The sequence below is a fragment of the Lissotriton vulgaris genome, chromosome 1_1 (genome assembly GCF_964263255.1).
Source record: "Lissotriton vulgaris chromosome 1_1, aLisVul1.2, whole genome shotgun sequence".
Lineage (NCBI taxonomy): Eukaryota > Metazoa > Chordata > Amphibia > Caudata > Salamandridae > Lissotriton > Lissotriton vulgaris.
In genome coordinates this window covers 116,987,022-117,007,750 of record NC_141685.1, presented here as the reverse complement: position 1 = coordinate 117,007,750, position 20,729 = coordinate 116,987,022, and the positions used below count along the sequence as shown (strand labels likewise).

General features: G+C 40.6%; 1 protein-coding gene across 1 annotated transcript; it reads left to right on the top strand.

The window, feature by feature from the left end:
- Window positions 1–487: 487 nt before the first annotated feature.
- Window positions 488–1,612, top strand: LOC147737687 (uncharacterized). The gene has a single exon (XM_086942269.1). The coding sequence runs from the start codon at window positions 488–490 to the stop codon at window positions 1,610–1,612; it is 1,125 nt and encodes a 374-aa protein (XP_086798395.1).
- The last annotated feature ends 19,117 nt before the right edge of the window (window positions 1,613–20,729 follow it).

The window sequence follows — 20,729 nt, the reverse complement described above, 5'->3', positions numbered from 1 at the left end:
TGCAAAAAGGCACTTCTCAGTTTAATCATTAAATATCACACTAACACCTTATCACTGCATTGCTAAGAACCTAAACAAATAGATTTGAGAAAAACTTCAGTCACAAAATAGGTTGCTGCCGTTGAGGCTATAACCAAAAGACTATTATCTGCTAGAAATATTTCAACAGGTGTTACAGGGCTGCATCTAGACATATTTTGCTCAATTCAAGTATTAAGAAGATTACACACAATTTCTTTTAGAGATAAATGCTGAACATTATCCAAAGAAGCCCGACTCTAAAATCGGGTTCACTTTTACCGTGGCATATAAGCAAGAGAAAAATAAATGTAACTCTAGGAACACACCTTATAAAAACACGGGCTGTGAGAACAAATTCAGTGCTCAAGCCCACCTCAATCAAAGCAAAATAACCCAAGTTGGGGAAAAAAGTTACCTGTGCCAAAAAAGATTCAGCCATAAATCTCATCTCACTGAATTTGAGAGAATGTACACTGGAAAAAAACTCTCTCAGGGCTCAGTGTGCCAAAAAAATTTCAGCCGGAAATCTTATCTCACTAAGCATAAGAGAATCCACACTGGGGAAAAACCTTATCAGTGCTCTGAATGCCAGAAAAGGTTTAGTATCAAACGGAGTCTTACTCGACATGCATTAACCCACTCTGTGGAAAAATCTTACCAGTGCTCTGAATGCCAGAAATATTTCAGTGACAAAAGACGACTTACTATACATACAAGGATCCACACTGGGGAAAAACCTTATCAGTGCACGGATTGCCAGAAATGTTTCATTGACAAAAACAGTCTCAAACGGCATAGAAGAACCCACACTGGAGAGAAACCTTATCAGTGCACGGATTGCCAGAAATGTTTCATTGACAAAAACAGTCTCACTCATCATATAAGAATCCATACTGGGGAAAAACCTTACCAGTGCTCTGAATGCCCAAAAGATTTCAGACTTAAATCACTTCTAACTGCACATATGCAATTGCACACTGGGGAAAAACCTTACCAGTGCTCTGAATGCCAGAAATGTTTCCGTGACAAAAGCAAACTCAGTAAACATACAAGGACCCACACTGGGGAAAAACCTTATCAGTGCACTGAATGCAAAAAATGTTTCAGTAAAAAATTCAATCTCACTCAGCATATAAGAACCCACACTGGGGAAAAACCTTATCAGTGCTCTGAATGCCAGAAATGTTTCAGTGAAAAAATCAATCTTACTCAGCATATAGGAACCCACACTGGGGAAAAACCTTATCAGTGCTCTGAATGCCAGAAATGTTTCATTCTAAAAAGCAGTCTCACTCAGCATGTAAGAACCCACACTGGGGAAAAACCTTATCAGTGCTCTGAATGCCACAAATGTTTTAGTGACAAAAGCAGTCTCACTAAGCATATAAGAACCCACACTGGGGAAAAACCTTATCAGTGCTCTGAATGCCAGAAATGTTTCCGTGAAAGAACAGCTCTCGCTAAGCATATAAGCATCCACAGAGAAAAAATGTATCAGTGCTCCGAATGCCAAAGGTGTTTCAGCCAAAAATATCAACTCAATTGTCATGTCAGAATCCATCCTGGAGAAAAGAAATTATCAGTGCTCTAAATGTCAGAAAAGATTCAGAGGTAGAGATAGTTACAAGCGCCATAAGAGACACACCATCAAAATAATTCAGTGCTCTGAATGCCAGAAAAGCATCAATTTTAAACGCAATCTCACTCTACATGAGCAGACGCACACAGGGGAAAAACATCACCAATGCTCTGAATGCCAGAAATTCCTGTTTGATAGGCACAGCCTCACCAACCATAAGCGACTCCATACTGATGAAAACCTTATGAGCGCTCTGAATGCCAGAAAATCTGCAGAGAAAAACGCTATCTCACCATGAGAAACTCCACACTGGAGAAAATCCTTATGCCATAAAAGCTTGAATCTTAAATGTGAATGTAAATGTGTGTATACTTGTAAGGCGCACTGCCGCCCCATCTCAGGGCATCCTGGTGCTGTATACTGCTGTGGAACTCTTCCTGGCTTTCCCTGTGAGATGCCCCCTCCTGGGCACCCCCAAGGTGAAGCCAGCCATCCCAGCGCTGTTGGGGCCGATGTGGAGATTAAGCAAGCTATTGCCCAGAGTTGCAGAGTGGGACCCATGATTAAAGTAGGCACCGAGGCGAGAATTATCGAGTCTGCGGACATTGAGTCCAAGACCCTGCCGCGTTGGGAATTGAACCCTGTCCCGGGCCTGACCTTTGCTTCAGGGTCTGCCGCTTCTAACCAGTGAGCCACACTTCTAAAGACAGTGTTATGCTTCATGAGAGATCCCACTCTGGGGAAAAACCTTATGAGTGCTCGAAATGCAAGCAACATTTTGGTTCCAAATTACTTCTCACTTGACATGAGCGAACTCACACAGGGGAAAAAAGCCTTATGTGTGATCTGAATGTCAGATTAGGTTTAGTCTTGAATACAATGTCATTTCACATGAGAGAATTCACACTGGACTAAAGCCTTATACAGGAGGGGAAAGCCACAAATGTTCTACTCAGAAAGGAGATCTAACTAAACATGAGCAATGCATCCACATGAGGTGAAAAGTAAGGCGTATCTTGAGTTGCAGAAAAGCTTCTAACAACCTTACTTTACATGAGAGAGCACATATTGTAGTTGCAATAGGATTCATCAAGAAAATCTTGCAGGATGATTTAAGCTGCCCGCATGCAACCTCCAAAGAAATTTCAGACTTAGAATTGTTTTTAATTGCAACAGAATCCACAATTTGAGTATCTGAAAGTTACAAAACTCTCAAGGTCTTACTTTACACAGGTCTTTTGCACTATCGATACTTGGGGGCATTTTTTACAAAACTTACCTGCTGTTTCCCTGGTCTCCCTCCGCCGCCGCAGCTCCTTCACACCGCAGCGCGGCCGCTGCGAGGGGGGGACTGCTAGTCCCGGGAGCCTTAGCGGCTGGAAGCCGCCGCCGCACAGTCCGCGCCAGGAGGCGCTTAAAGCTGAGGAGAGCCCCCACGTCGCGGGAACGCACGCGGGCAGTGCCGGAAGAAGCCCGGGACAAGGGCGGGGCCATCCGAGGCCAGAGGAGGCCGGGTCAGGCCACCCCCTTTGGCTTTTAAACAGAAGACTTGGGACCAGCAAGACTAGAGAGCTGAATCACTTATAAGCCATGAAATTGCTCTTGCTGAAAGGAGGCTATCTTTAGATCCATCAAAGTTACAAATATATAATGATACCGGCGCACTGGCTCTTACAGACGCATCACATAAATCTGCGAGCGAGCTGACTACATCCCCTGTGCATAAAACAAGGAATGCAGGAAAAAAGCAAACCAAAGTCTTCATTGCAAGGGAAAATAACCTACAATAAAAAGGGAGGTGTGGGAGGGACAAAGACGCGCCCCAAAAATCAGGCAGAATTAAATGAGCATATGAGTCCTAGAAGTAGAACTTTTGGAACCCAAACCGAGATAATTTACCCCCCTTTTCCCAACGGAGCTGACAGTATGGTCGAAACATTAGAATCTACTGTTGCAGATTTTAAGTCTACCTTAGAATCAGTACAGGCGCAAATAAATAATCTCATGACCACCAGATTGAAGGACCTGGATGATAAAATTGATAACATAAACTAGATATTTTGATCAAAGTGGGGAAAGACAATCTTGAGAATTGCGCCAAATTACTTGTTGATCAAATAACAAACTATGGTAAAAACAAAGAAGTGACCCCAAAAAGAAATTCCCTGACTCAGACAGGGTTAGTTACCATGTCTGAAACAGATACTGTAGGAGAGGGAGCCCAACCACCAAAAGAAAAATAACTGAGGATTAACGTTCCTGGCTTAGGTGAAAGGATTGACCAGACTATAGCGGGACAGACTACCTCAGTAATTGTAATTTAGCATTACCCACATCAAATCCTAACAAATTTAATGTAACCCCTAACAGTGACAACCTAAGATTGCCCCCAGTCGCATGCCCCTATGTTTTAGTACTAACTGGTGTACCTGCTTTAAGGGGGGACCAATCTGAAACATGGTATAGTCTCAGGAATAAGGTGGTGGACTGGCTCCAAAAATATAAAGGATTCAATCCACAAAAAATAAATGAGATCATTATGGTGCGTAGGGTAAGCTGGGTGGGTGAACAGAGGAATGATATTGATGGGGACTTATAGTTGTTAATTTTAAACGTCCCCATACTGTTCGCCATCTTCTGAGAATATGTGATGAGTCCCAGAAAGCCAATACGAATATTCAAGCCCTCCCATTGGGATACTTTTACAGACCCACTAGTGAGCGAAGGTATAGGAATCCCGAAACCCTCCTTCCTGTCCACACTTCTAATAGATTCCAAGAACTTTCAACTCTGGAGACGGTCGATTGACTATTGTTACCAACGGTCACAGGTGATGATTTGGAGATTGTGGGAGGCTCACTGGATGGGGGGGCTGTTTGGCTTTTCCCCTCCGGCGCCTCCGACTTAGGTATGGCAGGTGGTGGGCCTATTGTCAGCCCGAAAGAGTTTGGGGAAAAGGAGATGAATGTCCCACTAGCAGCCCAACCACAAATTAATGTCCAGGAGATGGGAAACGATGAATTGGGAGTAGGGCTTATAGAGAGACAAATAACGCCATTGAATTCAGTTGATGAAGGAGTATTACTTGGAACGGATATTTGTACTAAAGATTTAATCATAGATGACCAACAAACAGTCGATAGTGGAGGTACTCCCTTAAACCAATATCATGGAATATAGCAGGGCTATCGAAAAATCTAATCGACCCAGACTGGTGTAATTACATAGAAACAAGCGATATTTGTTTCCTACAAGAAACTTGGGCGCTAAGTACACTGCACAGAGTAGGATACAGGACCTATAATATTGAGGCAGGCCCTCGGGGGGACTATGGGTAAAAGTAACACTTGAGATCCGCATTACAATATTAGATATCGATTCAGTTGATATACTTGGCTTAAAAATTACTACGAACTAAGGAAGGGTGCTATATTTATTTAATGTTTACAATAGACCTTCCCGTTCGTCCAAGGAGTCAGCGACATTGGAAAAGCTGGATAGCTTCCTAAATAGTTTGGAGGAGAAACCAAGTATGATATTAGGCGGAGACCTAAATTGTAATTACGAACCAATTATAGGCCTTGGTGATATCTTTGATGAGGAGGATAGGGTTAATAATATTCCCCTACTGGATAGCATCGAGCCGGTGCATTGTACTGTATTGGCAGTTCAGATTATGAGGCTGACTGCCGCGTACGGTCTGAGGGCATGCAATGGCTGCCTTCCATCAGACTTATTAAAAGCTTCGACCTTCGTAAGGAACAATTCACAAAGCAAAATTGATTATGTCCTAGTATCTTTTGATATCTGGTCCAATTTAATCGACCTAGAGATCATGCATAGGTTTGAAAGTGATCATCGGCCACTACAATTGCTAATCGCTTCTAGTTTAATTTCTAGTGTAGGTGTAGAGAATGAGACATCTAATTTTTCAAATACCAACAATGATGTCATATTGGTTAGCAATAACCGACGATCACTAAAATGGGCCCATATATTGGAGCAGGGAGAAGTGCTAGTATGCATTTATACACTCTTAGCTGACACTTTCTCAAGTTATAGAAGTACATCATTGGAGGGCAACACTTTCATCGACTTACACAATGGGTTTTTTAAATCCTTACTATCCTTGGTAACGAAAATACCGAAAAAAACCCATCAAAAGACAAATAATCTATTAAATAGCAAACCATGGTATGGTAAGGATTGCCGTACCAGTAAGGCTAAACTTCTTGTGGCAATAAAAAGTAAATCCCCTGAAGAGATTAAGGTGGCGAGGAAAGAATATAAAGTGATCCAAGTGAAAGCGAGAACTAACTGGGATGAGGAAAGTTGGTTGGATTTGTTAATGGCAGCTGAAAGCAAGGATCATGTTGGGTTTTGGAGACTGGTGACAAATGGGAATCACACCGGAAGAGTGGTCAAGGGAATTGACCTGGGTTGATCACTTCTCACAACTCTACAAAGCGCCTGAATGTTCAGGGGCATGGGAAAGGGATTCACCTTGGTTTATAATTAGTGAAAGTATGTTAGAGATTGATATAGAGGAAACAGAGCTAGCAATTAATGCAGTAAAAAGCGTCAAGGCACCAGGCTTAGATAAAGTCCTAGGCGATTTATACAAACATGAAATTTGCGTCTGGGCGCCTTATATTAACCATTTGTGTAATATACTAGTAGTTGGTGCAGATTTTCCGGATAGTTGGAAGGTTGCGGAAATCGTTTAATTTTTAAAAAGGGCGATAGGACTGAGCCTTCCAACTATAGTTTAATGGATATTTTACAAAAAATATCTGCGAGGCATATTTTAGCATGTATGAACTTATGGTTGGAAGAAAATTCTGTACTCACCAAGTTCCAATCTGGTTTTAGGCGCAGAGTAAGCCCTATTGATGAAGTTTTTAGATTCTGTTGCTTATGTTGGAAGTATGTACACATAAGGAAAGGGCATCTTTACGTAGCTTTTGTAGACCTCAGGGCCGCCTTTGATTTATATTCACATGATCTTTTATGGGAATCTCTGTATTCACAGGGGCTACCGGCCTGTCTTCTTCACCAGATTATAAGATTGCATGCAAATAATTTTGCAAAAGTGAGATGGGGACCAAATGACGAACTAACAAAAGCTATCTCGATTGAGCGTGGAGTCCACCAAGGATGTGTGTTGGCTCCTATGCTATTTTCACTGTTCGTAAACGATATCCCGTCTCACTCAGAGGGCTGTAATAATGATTCCCCCAAGTTAAACGGAGAAAGGGTTTCTGCCCTTTTATTCGCAGGTCTACAAGCCCTTTTAAACTCATTCCAATCATATTGCAATAGTAAGGGCCTAGAGATCAATACAAACAAGACTAAATGTATGGCCATAAACCCTCACAAAACATTTAGGGGGAATCTGCTTTTAAATGATCAAAAACTAGAATTAGTACAGAATTTTACCTACTTGGGAGTCTTGCTTGATTCAAAACTCTCATGGAAGACCCAAGCAGAGAAGAGTAAAATGATCCTTACTCAGAATATTTTACCGATCCTAAAAAAGGATAGGGCGAGCTCTAGTTAAGCTGTTTCCCCGGCACTGGAAGTTTTCAAGTTCAAAGCCCAGTCTGCGGCGTTATATGGGGCCGAAATAGGGGGGCTACATCTAGGAATGCTTTCACAATTAGTGAAAATAATTTTTATAGGAGCCTTTTAAAGCTACCAAAAAGTACCCCACTGATACCCTTAATGTTTGATGTAAATATGAAGCGCTCAGATCACTATGCTATTCTACGACCATTATCATTTTGGGTCAGACTCTGGTGTACACCAGAGTTATCAGACTATAGAAACAGATTTCAAGAAATAATGAGTTTGGATTTGTATAACACCAATGTTTGGCTAAAACACGTGCTCACATGGTTAAATCGGATTGGGTTGTCCCAGTTTTGGGAAGACCCTTTCAGTGTGACGCTAAATTCAAAATAATTGTTGAAAACGACCTTTTGGGGCTACATTGCACATAGCTTGTCCAATGACCGCACTGGCGGACCAATGAGAACGATTTTTTTGTAATTCAAGGACACTTGCCGTTTTGAGGCCTTTTTAGACAAGGTCCAACCACCCCTGGCTTAAAGTCTATACATGAAATTTTGATACGGAATGTTGAATAACAACACAACTCTAGCTAGGTGGTCCAGGTTGAGTGAAGCGAGGATTAGTAAGCTATGTACACTGTGCCAAAATTGTACAAAGGAAGATGAACAACATATCCTCTTTTTTTGCCCAGCTTATGAAATAGCCAGGAAAAAAATGGATAAAGCCAGTGTGCAATATTTTAGGAGTGCAATCATGCAGAGGTGTTTAGGATTATTAAGTCGGATACTAGACAAGTGATTGTCGTTGTTGTGGCAGATTCTTATTTGCAATACGTTTTATACGTAAGAAGAAGGGCTTGAATTTATAAAAGTAATTTTACTGTGAATACTTTCTTTCCCCTGTACTGAATCTTATGTGCTGTACTCTGATCTCATTAACTGGTTGTGTATATCTATGAATTTTACAGTCTATTAGTATTTTTTTAATTGTTGTAAATATTTATTATATGCCTTTTTAACTAAATTATAGATTTTATCGATTTCCTAGCCGCACAATATACCTGTAAAATCATTTATTCCTCTATATACAAAATGCATTATGTATTTTTATGTATCTTTCATGGCGCTATTGTGCCGAAATAAAGATTAAATTGAATTGAACTTTACACAGAGAAGTTTTGGTGCTTGCAAACATCAACTAATTGGCAAAAAAATCACAATATTAAGGTCTTATTTTTCTCTCAACCCAAAAGGTTTCTACTCACCCTTGTTTCTTAACATATTCACAGGAAACGTGCCACCTCATTCAATAGCAGCCAGACGCTTTACTATGTAAGCAGACTGGTGGTTTACAACTGCGCCTATGTTGGGGCACTACATGTTTTTTCCAGCATAGTCTGGTGTACTCCCCCTGTGTGAGATGATAGCACCAACTGAAAACTGCACCGTTGTGTAGTCTGGGACAGTGCACCTACCATGTAATTCTGAACTGGGCCTTTAAATACGGTACTATTTTGTGTGCCTAGTTAATTCAGGTATACAAAAAATGTGGTACTACTTGTATACTAGGGTAGGACAACGAAGATTGAATTTCTAAGGTGGCAGAAATCTTTTGTCAAAGTCCTTTATGCCCTAAACACTCTCCCATAACCTGAACATAATGAGATTACTTAGAAAACACCTCTGCGTGCCTAAGGCTGCAATTTGCATTTCAAGACCAGTGATTAATGTGGCTTTATCAAGTTCAAAGCCATTAGGCGTTCCCGACTTGTCTGATACTTGCATATGGAAAAGATGGGTCATTTGAACCTAAAGATAGATAAACATATTCATAGGTCACAATTTATGTCTGCATCTAAAATAAAACTGTAAATTAGGAGAGGTGATAAGTTAGAAGTTAAAAGGCAGCCGCTAATCGAGCTGCATTTGTACATAGGCCTTCCTATATTATGATATCTATTCCTGCTTAAGTCTTTAATTGTAATGAATACTTTAATACCCAGGCATGAAGTCACCGTCGAGCTGTTTAGATAATCCACCTGTCTCGCCACCTCTTTCCCACTGCATCCTTAACCAGTGGCCTAGCCAGTGTGCCCTGGGCCCCAAGGCAAGAAAGGAAATGTGACCTCTGCCCTTTATTTGGACTGTGGAAAACAGCAATAATCATTGTTCTGTGGGCCCCTCAGGCCTCTGTTTGAACTGTGACAAACAGCAGTTATCAGGGTTCAGTGGGCCTATAAGGCATCTGGGACCTGGTGCCACTGCACCTGCTGCACCAATGGGAAGCTAAGCCCCTGCCCTTAACAGCTTCTAATCTTGCCCCAATGGAGAACCGAAACAGCCAAGTACTGATCTGGCCATATATGCAGGCATGCAGGCGCCTCTTCCACTGAAGGGATTTGAGTCGCATGAAAGCAGCATGCGGGAAACAACCATTTTCTGAGGTAAAGTCAACCAACACCTCGTCTGTTCCAACCTGAATCCATTTAAAACCAGGGACGAAAAAACTGTTCATCGTCATCCCTTACTTATCAGAAGGGTAAAACAGATTCATCTAACATTACAGTGTACCACATACAAAATTTTGATTCTGTGTACAAATTAAAACTAGCATGCATATAGAAAGGGGAGCCTTTGGCCAAAATAGCCATTTTCCCTACCCATACTTTTAACACATCCTATACAAAAAATGGTATTTACATTGTCATCCGGAAATAGTCATTAGCGCCTACTCATAACTAAATGCCACTTAGAATTGCCTTTCACTTCAGACTTTCAAAAGTAAATTGATTAAAAGCAGTATTAAATTTTTTGACATGGTGTACACTTACCAAAATTTAGAGCATCAATTTTATATGACACACCAGAGAAAAAAGGAGTTGTTTATATATACTAAACCTCCAGAAACGTTTGATTAACCAGTTATAAAGTCACGTCTAGCTTAGTTAGTTTATAGTCTTCTTTTTTTTTAATAGAAATTATTTCAAATTGTTACTAAATCTGCATGGCTAAACACTTATAAGGTCCCAAAGGCGAGACCTATTGGCTATGACAATGCTTGTTATTGATTGAGTACATTGAGCGGCAGAACTTTTTATTAAGTCCTGAAGAATGCCGCAAACACCTCTTTGGAGGGTTAATAGGCTGAAACATGTTGACCTCTTATTGACACTAACAGTGCATATATATTTCTCCCACAGTGTCCTAATTGTAATCCTGGCCCAGGGGCGTATAAATAATGGAAACCACATACCCTTTAAGTTTTAACTTTTACTCTGCTGCCCCCACTACCCTGAGCTCATTATTGTGGTATTTAGTATACCTTTCTCTATAACAAAATATGCCTAAACTCCCCCCTCTCAGTAAGGGGGTTGTTTCATGGTGCAAGGAGATTCCCAATAAGGAAGCATGCCAACTATGGTGGGTGAGGGAAATCGTCCCTTTAAAGGGATATTTCATCTTAGCTAGGTCTTCATTTGCAACAGTAATCCTCAGAGATCCAAGGGTATCTTGATTGTGGTAGAAATGCATTTTTACCCCTTCATTGTACGTTCAAGCACAGACCATTGCATGACTTGTTGTGATCTATGTAGGGAAAATAGTCTGAGCACTGAGAAAATGTGTTAAAATAACAGAAAGTTGATAAACGCATTTAATAACTTCTCATACCTGGATTTATCTAGAAGAGAAGTCTGTTAATTCTAGCAGATTTTTGATACCACAAGGTATAAGAAATTAGGGGATCTTTATCTGATATCTTTATCAGAAAATTATCTGAAATTATTGGACATAAACTTTTCTAAGTATTATTTCTAAAGACTAAGGAAGTTCTATATTGGTCTTTTCTAAACTATCCCCAGTGCGTATGACTACAATAACCACCTCTCTCAAATCAATATTGTGCTTGTTTTAGTGAGAAAACTAAATGATCTAGGAGAAACCAGGAACTGGCATCAGTATTTTTTCTAGGAAGCTTCAAGTTAGAGAGTGAAAACACTTTTGAGAATGCCCCAAAAATTGTGATAAAGATATTTCAATATGTTTGACAAAAAGAATAGGTACATTTCATGACAATATTGAAATGGGAACTAACAGGAACAAATATTTACACAACATTACAAGAATATTAGAGACTACATTTCAGCAATATAGGAAATACTGAGGTTCATGTACTAATAATCCATTTGGTAAAAAGTGGTTGCTTGTAGAGTCAGCACACTACTTTGTCTGTGATAGCTTTTAAATAAAGTAGAACAGCTAACAATATCCCAACAGTTAATATTTGGTAGAGTATTGCATATGTATGTATAAAACATTACAAGAGCTAGAACAAAGGAGACTGGTGTTCAATTGGTCTTGTGTAGTTAATCCTATTATATTTGGAAATGTATCATCATATTCATACAGTTAAAGCAGCACTGTATTAAGACAATTTTAGTGACAACCAAATACATACTTGGTGCTCATAAGTGTGTGAGTGAACAGTGGCGACGCAAGTCGTGGGGTAGACAGCGTGAGCGGCGCAATAAAAACAAGAGTGCAAGTATCATACAGTGGGTGGCTGAGTGAAGGGAACAAATCAAGTGACTTCTGTGTTCAATTCACAATTTAAGTAACAACCACAGTAGAGAAATGCGCCAATTAATGTGCTGTAGAGTCAACGGCGTTTCGATCCTCAATGGTTTGGGATCATCATCAGGACATGGTTGTCATGGTTTGTAGTGCTGCGGGCGAAAAGAACAAATCAGGGGGGCGAAAGGAAGAAGGAACGCGTCAAAGTTTAGGATGTCAGGGGGCAGCCACCCACTGTATGATACTTGCACTCTTGTTTTTATTGCACTGCTCACGCTGTCTACCCCACCACTTGCGTCACCACTGTTCACTCACACACTTATGAGCACCAAGTATGTATTTGGTTGTCACTAAAATTGTCTTAATACAATGCTGCTTTAACTGTACGAATATGATGATACCCTTCCAAATATAATAGGATTAACTACACCAGACCAATTGAATACCAGTCTCCTTTATTCTAGCTCTTGTAATGTTTTATACATACATATGTAATACTCTACCAAATATTACCTGTTGGGATATTGTTAGCTGTTCTACTTCCTTACCCTGATCCCGATTAGGTCTATGGGTTATACTCCTGTATTGCTTTACTGACTTTTAAATAAATACATTTTTAATGCACCCCTTTTTACTTTCAGATTCACAAATGTTCCCTTGGGTTACTACCTCCTGTTACTGTTTTTCAGCCCACATATGGTTTCAAAGCTCAATACATACCTTAACAATATATTAAATATTCAGAAAGAAAACTATTAACATTCCCCTTCCAAATTCTGAATTGTTAAATGGGCTTAGTACAATTCAAAAAGGAGTTTAGCATGTGCAAAGTCTGTGAATTACTGAACCAGTGGATTTTTTTAACAATAAAACATGAGGCCATTTTTCTCAATTCCCTCTAAATTAAGTTTGCTAATAATGTTAGTTGAATGATAACCGGTGCACATACCTATTTAGTGTTAGAGTTGCTTCAGATCAAATAAAAACCAACACACACAACTCTTGCACAATACTTACAGACAGAATTTCTGACATCCAGCTTTAATGTTTTGTTAAATATATTTGCAAATGTTGTCACTTAAACAGGAAAGCAGCTAAAGCAGCCTCTGGACATAAAATAGGATGTAATCATAATCTTTAGATACATTTTCTGAGTTTCAGGAACAATGTGTGTCTTCTGGGTTTACTCTAAACCACTATAATAAACATATTCAATGCTTTTAGATTTGATCTGTTTGTACTGGTTTCTATTGCAGACAATAATCTAGATTTAGACCAAGGATCAAATTCACCCATGGCTTTTAAAATCTACTTATTAATGATCTCTATTGGTGTTATCGCAACTAAAACTGTAATAGAACTTATCTGAAAGATGGACCTTCATCAAGTATTATGCTCAGTCAATTTATTGAACAAACTATGGAGTTAAAATCTGAATAGATTAGATCCACAAGCATTGCCGGACCACTGTATTTTACATCAATAGATTACTTATCAGCACATTTTCTCTAAGTACAATTAAGTCATCTTCTATTTTTAGCGGAGATCGAGCTGGGTCTGTTAGAACTCTTTTAAAATATGACATTTAAATGTCCAAAAAATCAGGAATTCTAGTTTCAAGTCTGGTCAAACCTTAATGAATGCTACACCAAAAGATGCCCTTCTGTTCCTATATTTTATTGTGCACCATGATTCAGAAATGGCATTTTTTTGCTTTCGGAGGTAAAATTCTAAACATATTTATTGTTGTTGCCAGTCGAAACATCACTAATTGGGAAGATAACAACAAGTGGTCTTGTGATGCTTGCTGGAATGGGAAGTGTGTAATCAAAAAGTGGATGGAATTCAAGTTTAGGAGACAATTTTACAAAAGTGTATGGATTTTGTATATATTTCAAATTGTTGATCTCCAAAATGGCCTAAATCAATAAATTGAATTGAAATTCAAGTTTATCATTTGAATCCTATTGTTGGAAAATATGTGATTTTGAACCCCATGAGGCGGTTCCTTTCCAGAAAGCATTCAGGTTGTAATCATTAGTCAAATAATGCTGCAGAGTTTAAAATATTCAACTTGAATTCTAATTACACATGAAATATTAATTGTTCAATATATTTCTCTTAGTATTTTAATGTGAGGACTTTGTTGCTCAAGGAAAATAATTAGTGTTTGTTTTTCTATATGTAGGAAGCATTACATTAATGAAATCACTGTATCCCACCTTCTTTGTTTCCTTTCCTGTTCTTTATAAACGTTTCTATTGTTGAACTTTAAAGATTGCCCGAAATTAGGAATTGTGCTCTACATAACTTTGCTGTGTTACAGTATGTTGACTTTTATGTACTACTTTTGTCTCTGATGTGTATGGCAACTGATGTTTTGTTTTGATTTAATAATCAGCTTATGTTTATTAGGTTTTATTAATCAATAAAATGTTTCAAACACAACAAATAGTCGTTGAAATGTATTTACAACTGCAGCATTTTTATTGTATGGGCAGTTTCAAAGTGGCCAAAAATATGGTCTGTGGGATGACGGAGGACCACATTGGCATCAGCAGGAAGAGGTTTGGGCAGGTGATTAGGGGTACATGTAAGGTTGGAAGTAGGGGGAACAAAGCATGTACATTGTGTGGACTGTGACTCCTGGAGTTATTGTGAGGGATACCATGCTACCCTGTAAATGAATCCCCTAGTGATTATTATCAACACACTTTATTCGGTTTTATAAAAGAAAAACAACTTCCAAGTTACAGATTGACACATATAATATGTCCAAGTTAATCAGAACACAAGATAAAAAAATGAATTACAGCAGTAGCATTTTGCGTCTGTGAGATCTCAATAAATGCCGTCATCAGAATCGGTAGCGGCTGGGGACAACACAGTGCATGGGCCATTACTGGTTCAAGCAAAGTATCAACATCCGTTGGCATGACTGATGGGAGTGTGAGACATGTGTCTAACACTCATTCTTCTCCGCATAGCAGGCAGCGTAGAACAGGTAGGATGCAATCTTGCCAAATTGGTCTGAATGACAGAAACCGTGTGGTATTTAATTCTCTTAGACGAGGTAGTCTCAAAATTTGGATGATGCGCTCACGACACTTCATCGCCAGTAGAGTTGTCTCCATGGAGAACTGGGTGTCGTTTGTGAAATGACTTGCCATATCGCAGCAATAGGAGCAAAAATAGCATTCCTGCAGGGAGTTCCAAAATGAGAGGCAATCCGCCAAATACAGAGTGCACAAAGTTTGGAAATATTCCTAGGACTGCTGTAAAAGGTGCTAACAGTCTAGAAAATACGGTCTTAAATACATGTACAATACCACTCGTATCAGACATGGTTAAGATACGACTTAACATTTCTGAGAAATGTATAGGGCAATTTGTAGTTAAAAGGGCATGTTACTCTGCAGAAGTCCTTGCGACTGCAGATCATAGGTTTGTTTGGCCGAGGTTAGTGGCACAGTTTTTTGCAAAAGAATGGCTTTCATTCTGCTTAAAGTATCAATTTGTATAGAAGAGATGTTCAGTGAAGGCCAAAGTTGCGACTCCCGGCTGTCTTGGTTTTAGGAAACAATACTTCTCTTCCAGGGGATCCTCATCAATAGTCATAAGCACTGAATATTCCCGCCCATGTGCGGGACTCGGAAACAAATATAAAAATATATATGTAAAAACACATATATCTAGCTCCACATATATGTACATGCATATCATATTTTTCTCATACCAATGCAGCCCCAAAAAGAGGCTAACACAATGTAAAACCTTGTATATATACTGCAATTATAAAGGAAACAAAAAACACATTAAATCAAATATACTTTGAATTTTGTGTTTTAATGAGTAAAACCACTCATAACTCCTGAAAATTGCTCATAAAAAGACATTGTTAGTCTCAGGCTGCATTGAAAAGCAATAACATAGAAAATTAAAGCATTTTCAACAAAAACTGGCACTGTGCCTTTAAGGCAGCCCTGACCCCAGGCTTCCCATCATGCCTCAGGGGTGACAGTTAGTTCAGTTGTTCTTTCCGACTCCTTCTGTCAGGACCCTGGTTCAACAGCTCCCACCTTTCTTTGACTTTGTCAGAATTACTTGGTGTTTTCTCCAATTTTTTGACTTCACTCGACGGGTTTATACCCTGGAGAGATACTTCAACCTTTTTTGGGCTCAAAAAAGGTGAATTTTTTGTCAAAATGCCTAAGGCTCTTTTTGACACCTGCCCTTCCTGTGGGCATAAGAAGGCTTGGTCAGAAACACATCCAGTGTGTATTCGCTGTCTACTTGACTATCATGAGTTAGCAACTTGCGTCCATTGCCAGTTCCTGTCATCCAGAACTCTGAAGGACAGAGAAAGAAGCAGAATCTATGGACTTGCTGCGAGAGGTAGGTCTCCAAAGAGACTTCAGAAGCGGTCGACGTCGACGAAAGTCACGACCTGCTCTCCTTCGGCGTCGGGATCGGCGTCAAAGTCTCCAGCGACGAAGAAGATGAAGTCTTCAGCGTCGAGAGTCAAGAACACTCCGCTGACGTCAACCGGGCGACGTTCAGCGTTGAGAGAGAGGTCGCCGTTGAAGCAGGGCGGCTCAACGTCGAGACCTCCATTGTCGAAGACTCAGGTACAGTCTTCGACGTCCAATCCTCCGCCGTCGTCTGTTCAGAGGTGCTCGGTGTTGAGGCAGTCTCCGTCGGCGTCTGTTGATCGACGTTCGACGTCGAGACATCTTCCGTCGTCGTCAGGTCCAAGGCGATCGACGTCGAAGAGGCGATCGACGTCGCCGGAACATCGGCGATCGACGTCGAAGAGACGTTCGACGTCGCCAGAGCATCGTCGATCAACATCGAAGAGGCGATCGATGTCGCCAGGACATCGGCGATCGACGTCGAAGAAACGCTCGACGTCGAGGGACCATGGTAGTACAACATCGAATCTTCCTCCGTCAACGTCACAACATCGACGCTTGACGTCGAGGCATTCAGATGTACAACGTGCAACGTTGGAGAAGCCTTTATCGACTTCAACTCCTACGAAGTCGACGTCGAGGCATGGAACTCCAGCGGCGCAGCAGTCTCAGAGGTCTTCGGGGTCTGCTGCAGTGGCGGAAGATGATCAAGGCTCTCAAGGGCAGAGGGACTCTGTCTCCAGATCTGCAGCAAGCTCAGATTCAGAATCTGGCCCGGATGTCATTATCTATACATCGGGCAGTGAAGGATCTAGGCGTTTGCGGAGTAAAGCACCTCCTCTGAGGCATTCCCCAGTGAAGGATTCCACTCCAAGGTTATCTGCAGTCAGGCTGTCTGCGAGATGGTACAGACCACTTCATCACTGGGCTAAGGACAAGGAGGCGGAATATCGGATGCAGCGACTGTTCTCTAGGACTAGAGAATGCTCATGATCGCCTTTGAGCCAAGTTCACCGCAGGGAAAGATCACGCTCCCCAGTGCTCCGGAGAGAAAAATCTCGCACTCCGGTTCGTCAAAGGGAAAGATCACGATCCCCGGCTCGTCAGAGGGAAAGGTCATGATCCCCAGCTCGCCAGAGGGACAGGTCAAGATCCCCAGCTCGCCAGAGAGAAAGATCACGCTCTCCAGTTCGCAAGAGGGGAAGGTCACGTTCCCCAGTTCATCAGAGAGAAAGATCACGCTCCCCAGTTCGCCAGGGGGAAAGATCACGCTCTAGGGTGCGAACCAGCAGGCGTAGATCGTGATCAAGAAGCAAAAGGAGAGAGCGAAGAACCCCTCCTACGTCTTCCTCCTCTTCCCGCTCCCACAGAGACTATTCTCCTACCTTAACGGAGTCACCTCGATCGAGGATATCCCCAATTGACAATATCTTCACTTTTCAGGACATACTGGGTAGGGGAGCTCTTAAACTGGGAGTTCCCTTGAAGCCGTAGGTCATTGATTTTTGAGACGCTGCAGCACAGATTTGCACCCAAACCGCTTCTACCTCTGGAATAGGCATACCCTATGCACACACGTTTTTAAGTATTGAACAAAAGACAGTGTTGGTCAAAGTTTGTATAGTCAAAATAAAGTAAGCAGAAGAACAGTAGTAATGTAGTCGAGTATGTAGTCCCAATGATGACAAGGCTTGTTCCTTTTTGGTGAGTTTAATGTCAAACCATACAACGACAGCCAGCCGACACGTGTTTCATCCCACTCGGGAATCTTCAGGGCTCTGAGAGCTGTCTATTGTAGCACAAGTATTTGTACGAAAAAGCAGCAGCGGACCTTAAAGTGCCGCACCTAAACTCCAGTTCCAATGAGTCAGTGTTCAAGTAAGTTTGGTATTGTGCTGCCAACCCCGACACCAGCTGCTGTTTGGCGTCGCTGTGCTCTCCAGATCAGTTGAACAGTTTTTTAAATGCTCATGGGGGCGCACCAAAATGAAAGTCCAAGAAGAAATAAGTAGAAAAATGTTCTTTATTTATTTTTATCCAGCTAAAAAGCACATCAATAAAATATGTAGCGAGTTCAGCCAACGCGTTTCACTCCCTACCAAGGAGTTTCTTCAGGGCTGAAAAAACAATAAAAAACAAATATTCCCATCAATTTCCTGCATAGCCAAGTGTATACATATTTTCCCATTTGACATTACATCATATGGAGATTCTTTGTAGAACACTTGTTTCCCTGAAACCAGGTAAAACAAGAGAAGGACACAGTAGCCTAATAACAGGGAAAGACTGATCAGCTAATATTTGTTATTATTTTAAAAGTCCTTTTCTAAACGGTTACTACCACGGAAGGGGGAAGGTTTACATGGAAGACCGTGAAGAAAAGTGCAAAACATCCTAATTAGAGTATATATGTATGCTGCAATCCCACTATAGTTTTGAAACTCCCCGCAGGGAGAGGTGAGTGTCCCACCGTCAGTAGAGGATAACACATATCTCATTTTACAGTAACATAAACATATATAGATCTAACTTCACTATTTCACATTCATGAGTAAGAAACATCTGTATAATATCACTATTTTTCCTTCATGAGTAGGAGAGAATACACCGATAATAACTGCAAACTTATATATCCACTTTCCAAGAGTACAATCCGCAAATTTTTGTCTTGTTATACCATGCAGTTTGAAAGAGACTAAAGAATATATGTATATATACATAAATAGCACGTTTGAACACTCTACATCATTTTTTGTCTATTCTCTGAGATTCATATCATAACCTTGCAGTCCCACATTCAAAATAGACCATCCTTCTTTCAACTGTTTCTATTGGATTTTAAACTTGGAGTCGAGAGGGCATGGGGCGGAAATGGTAGCGATAGTTTGAACAGTAACCTCCTATCTGTTGTTAGCAAAGAAGAGTATGGTATCAGGAATATGGTTCTTACCGCTGCAGATCTTTTCGGTGTATTGTGTTTAAGAGTTCCCTCTGTAATCACGCTAGTATTTCGCCAGTCATTTCTTCATTCCGACATGGTTCTATTCAGTATAGAAAACATTGTTTTACACTATGTGTATATTCTATTAGGGTTTTTCTATGATATCATTTGTTTGTTCCCTTGTTGAACATACCTTAAAATTCTTTGTAGTACCTCTCTTCCCTTATCTTCTCACGTTATCACGGACTTTATATATCTTGTCCAAAAAGCGGTTCTGGTACTCCAATGTTTACCCGTCCCTGGCTGTATTTGTTCGAGGTGGGTACAGTGCTAAATGGTAAAAAAGTTAAAAATAGAAACTGAGTCCATCATGTACTCCTATTTAGACAGTATGCTATATGTTTGCGTTTTATGTTATAGGAGCTACCCTGCCGGATAATCCAGAATCATAGTCGCCCGACCTCACAAGTTGAAAAGTATCAGTTGGACAAAGGTACGAAGTATGTCTATAAAGATTCTAATTCTCTCATGCTGTTTCGTATTATCATTGCAGGGGGACACCCTACCCTGTACCATAGTATCACAGAATAATATCGCGTCTCAACCTATGCTACTAATGGAGATCAAAACAAATTCACAGGCTAGACCCCACATTATTCTAACCAGCATGAGAGAGAAGGCAGGTTAAGAGGGGCACTAATCTCCGTGAGTTTACACTAGTTTCCTTCAGTTTTAACAATTAAAAAGTCCCAAAAAGCAGAAGAGAACCCATGGAGGTACCATTATAGTCGACAAACGTTACTTATGTATATAACAAGCACTCACTAGCACTGCTAACCCCTACTCATCCATTGGTTTTTAGTTTTTAAAGCCCAATATGGATGTTCGCTACACTTCTAACCCCGTCTCTCACCTGTACTGGCAGTCGTTCGGTTTCAGCGTCTCGGCATGGCTGGTTCCAGGCTGAGTTCGCCATTCTGGAAACCGCCTTATATTCAAATAGGAGCTAACCCATTGGTCGATCTATTTACGCCCCCGTAATCGGTTTCAATGGGTGAGCTATTCAGCTTTGGTCGCCATCTTTGAGTGGGCAATTCTACGCGACAATTGTATTGTAACGTGTTACATATATATTTAAAGGATATTAGAACAAGTATTTTATAAGGAGTTGGAAAGCCTTTTTGAGCATTTTTATCGCTTAGTCCAGAGAGTCACTAGTTCGTGCGTGTAGTGTTGCCAAACAGTTAGTAAAGTTATATAATCCTTAATCGTCTAAATTCATGTTGTTACAAGGGTATCTTAGCCTGACCCGTTGGTCACACAGCAATGGCATAATAGTGACCAACAGAACCCTTATATTATATACTAAGTATTGGATGGCGTTTTCACTAGATTGTTCACCGCGTATTCTGCGGGCGCCATCTTAGAAAGGTAAATGGCATACAGTATTCCATTTTTTCAGGTTTTACTCGTACAGTAACGAAGGGTATTTATTGCATTCGAGTGTACTGATTATCTAACAGAACAAGCGCCAGTACATATGATTAGTTCATTTTCATTTAGTAAGGGGGGTGGGACATTATGTTTGGCGCAGCCTCCTAAAATGAAGGGGTACACTGTATATTTGGACA

What these genes read in the sequence shown, in the direction of transcription:
- LOC147737687 (XM_086942269.1), top strand. Translation starts at nt 488, where the DNA reads ATGTACACTGGAAAAAAACTCTCTCAGGGCTCAGTGTGCCAAAAAAAT.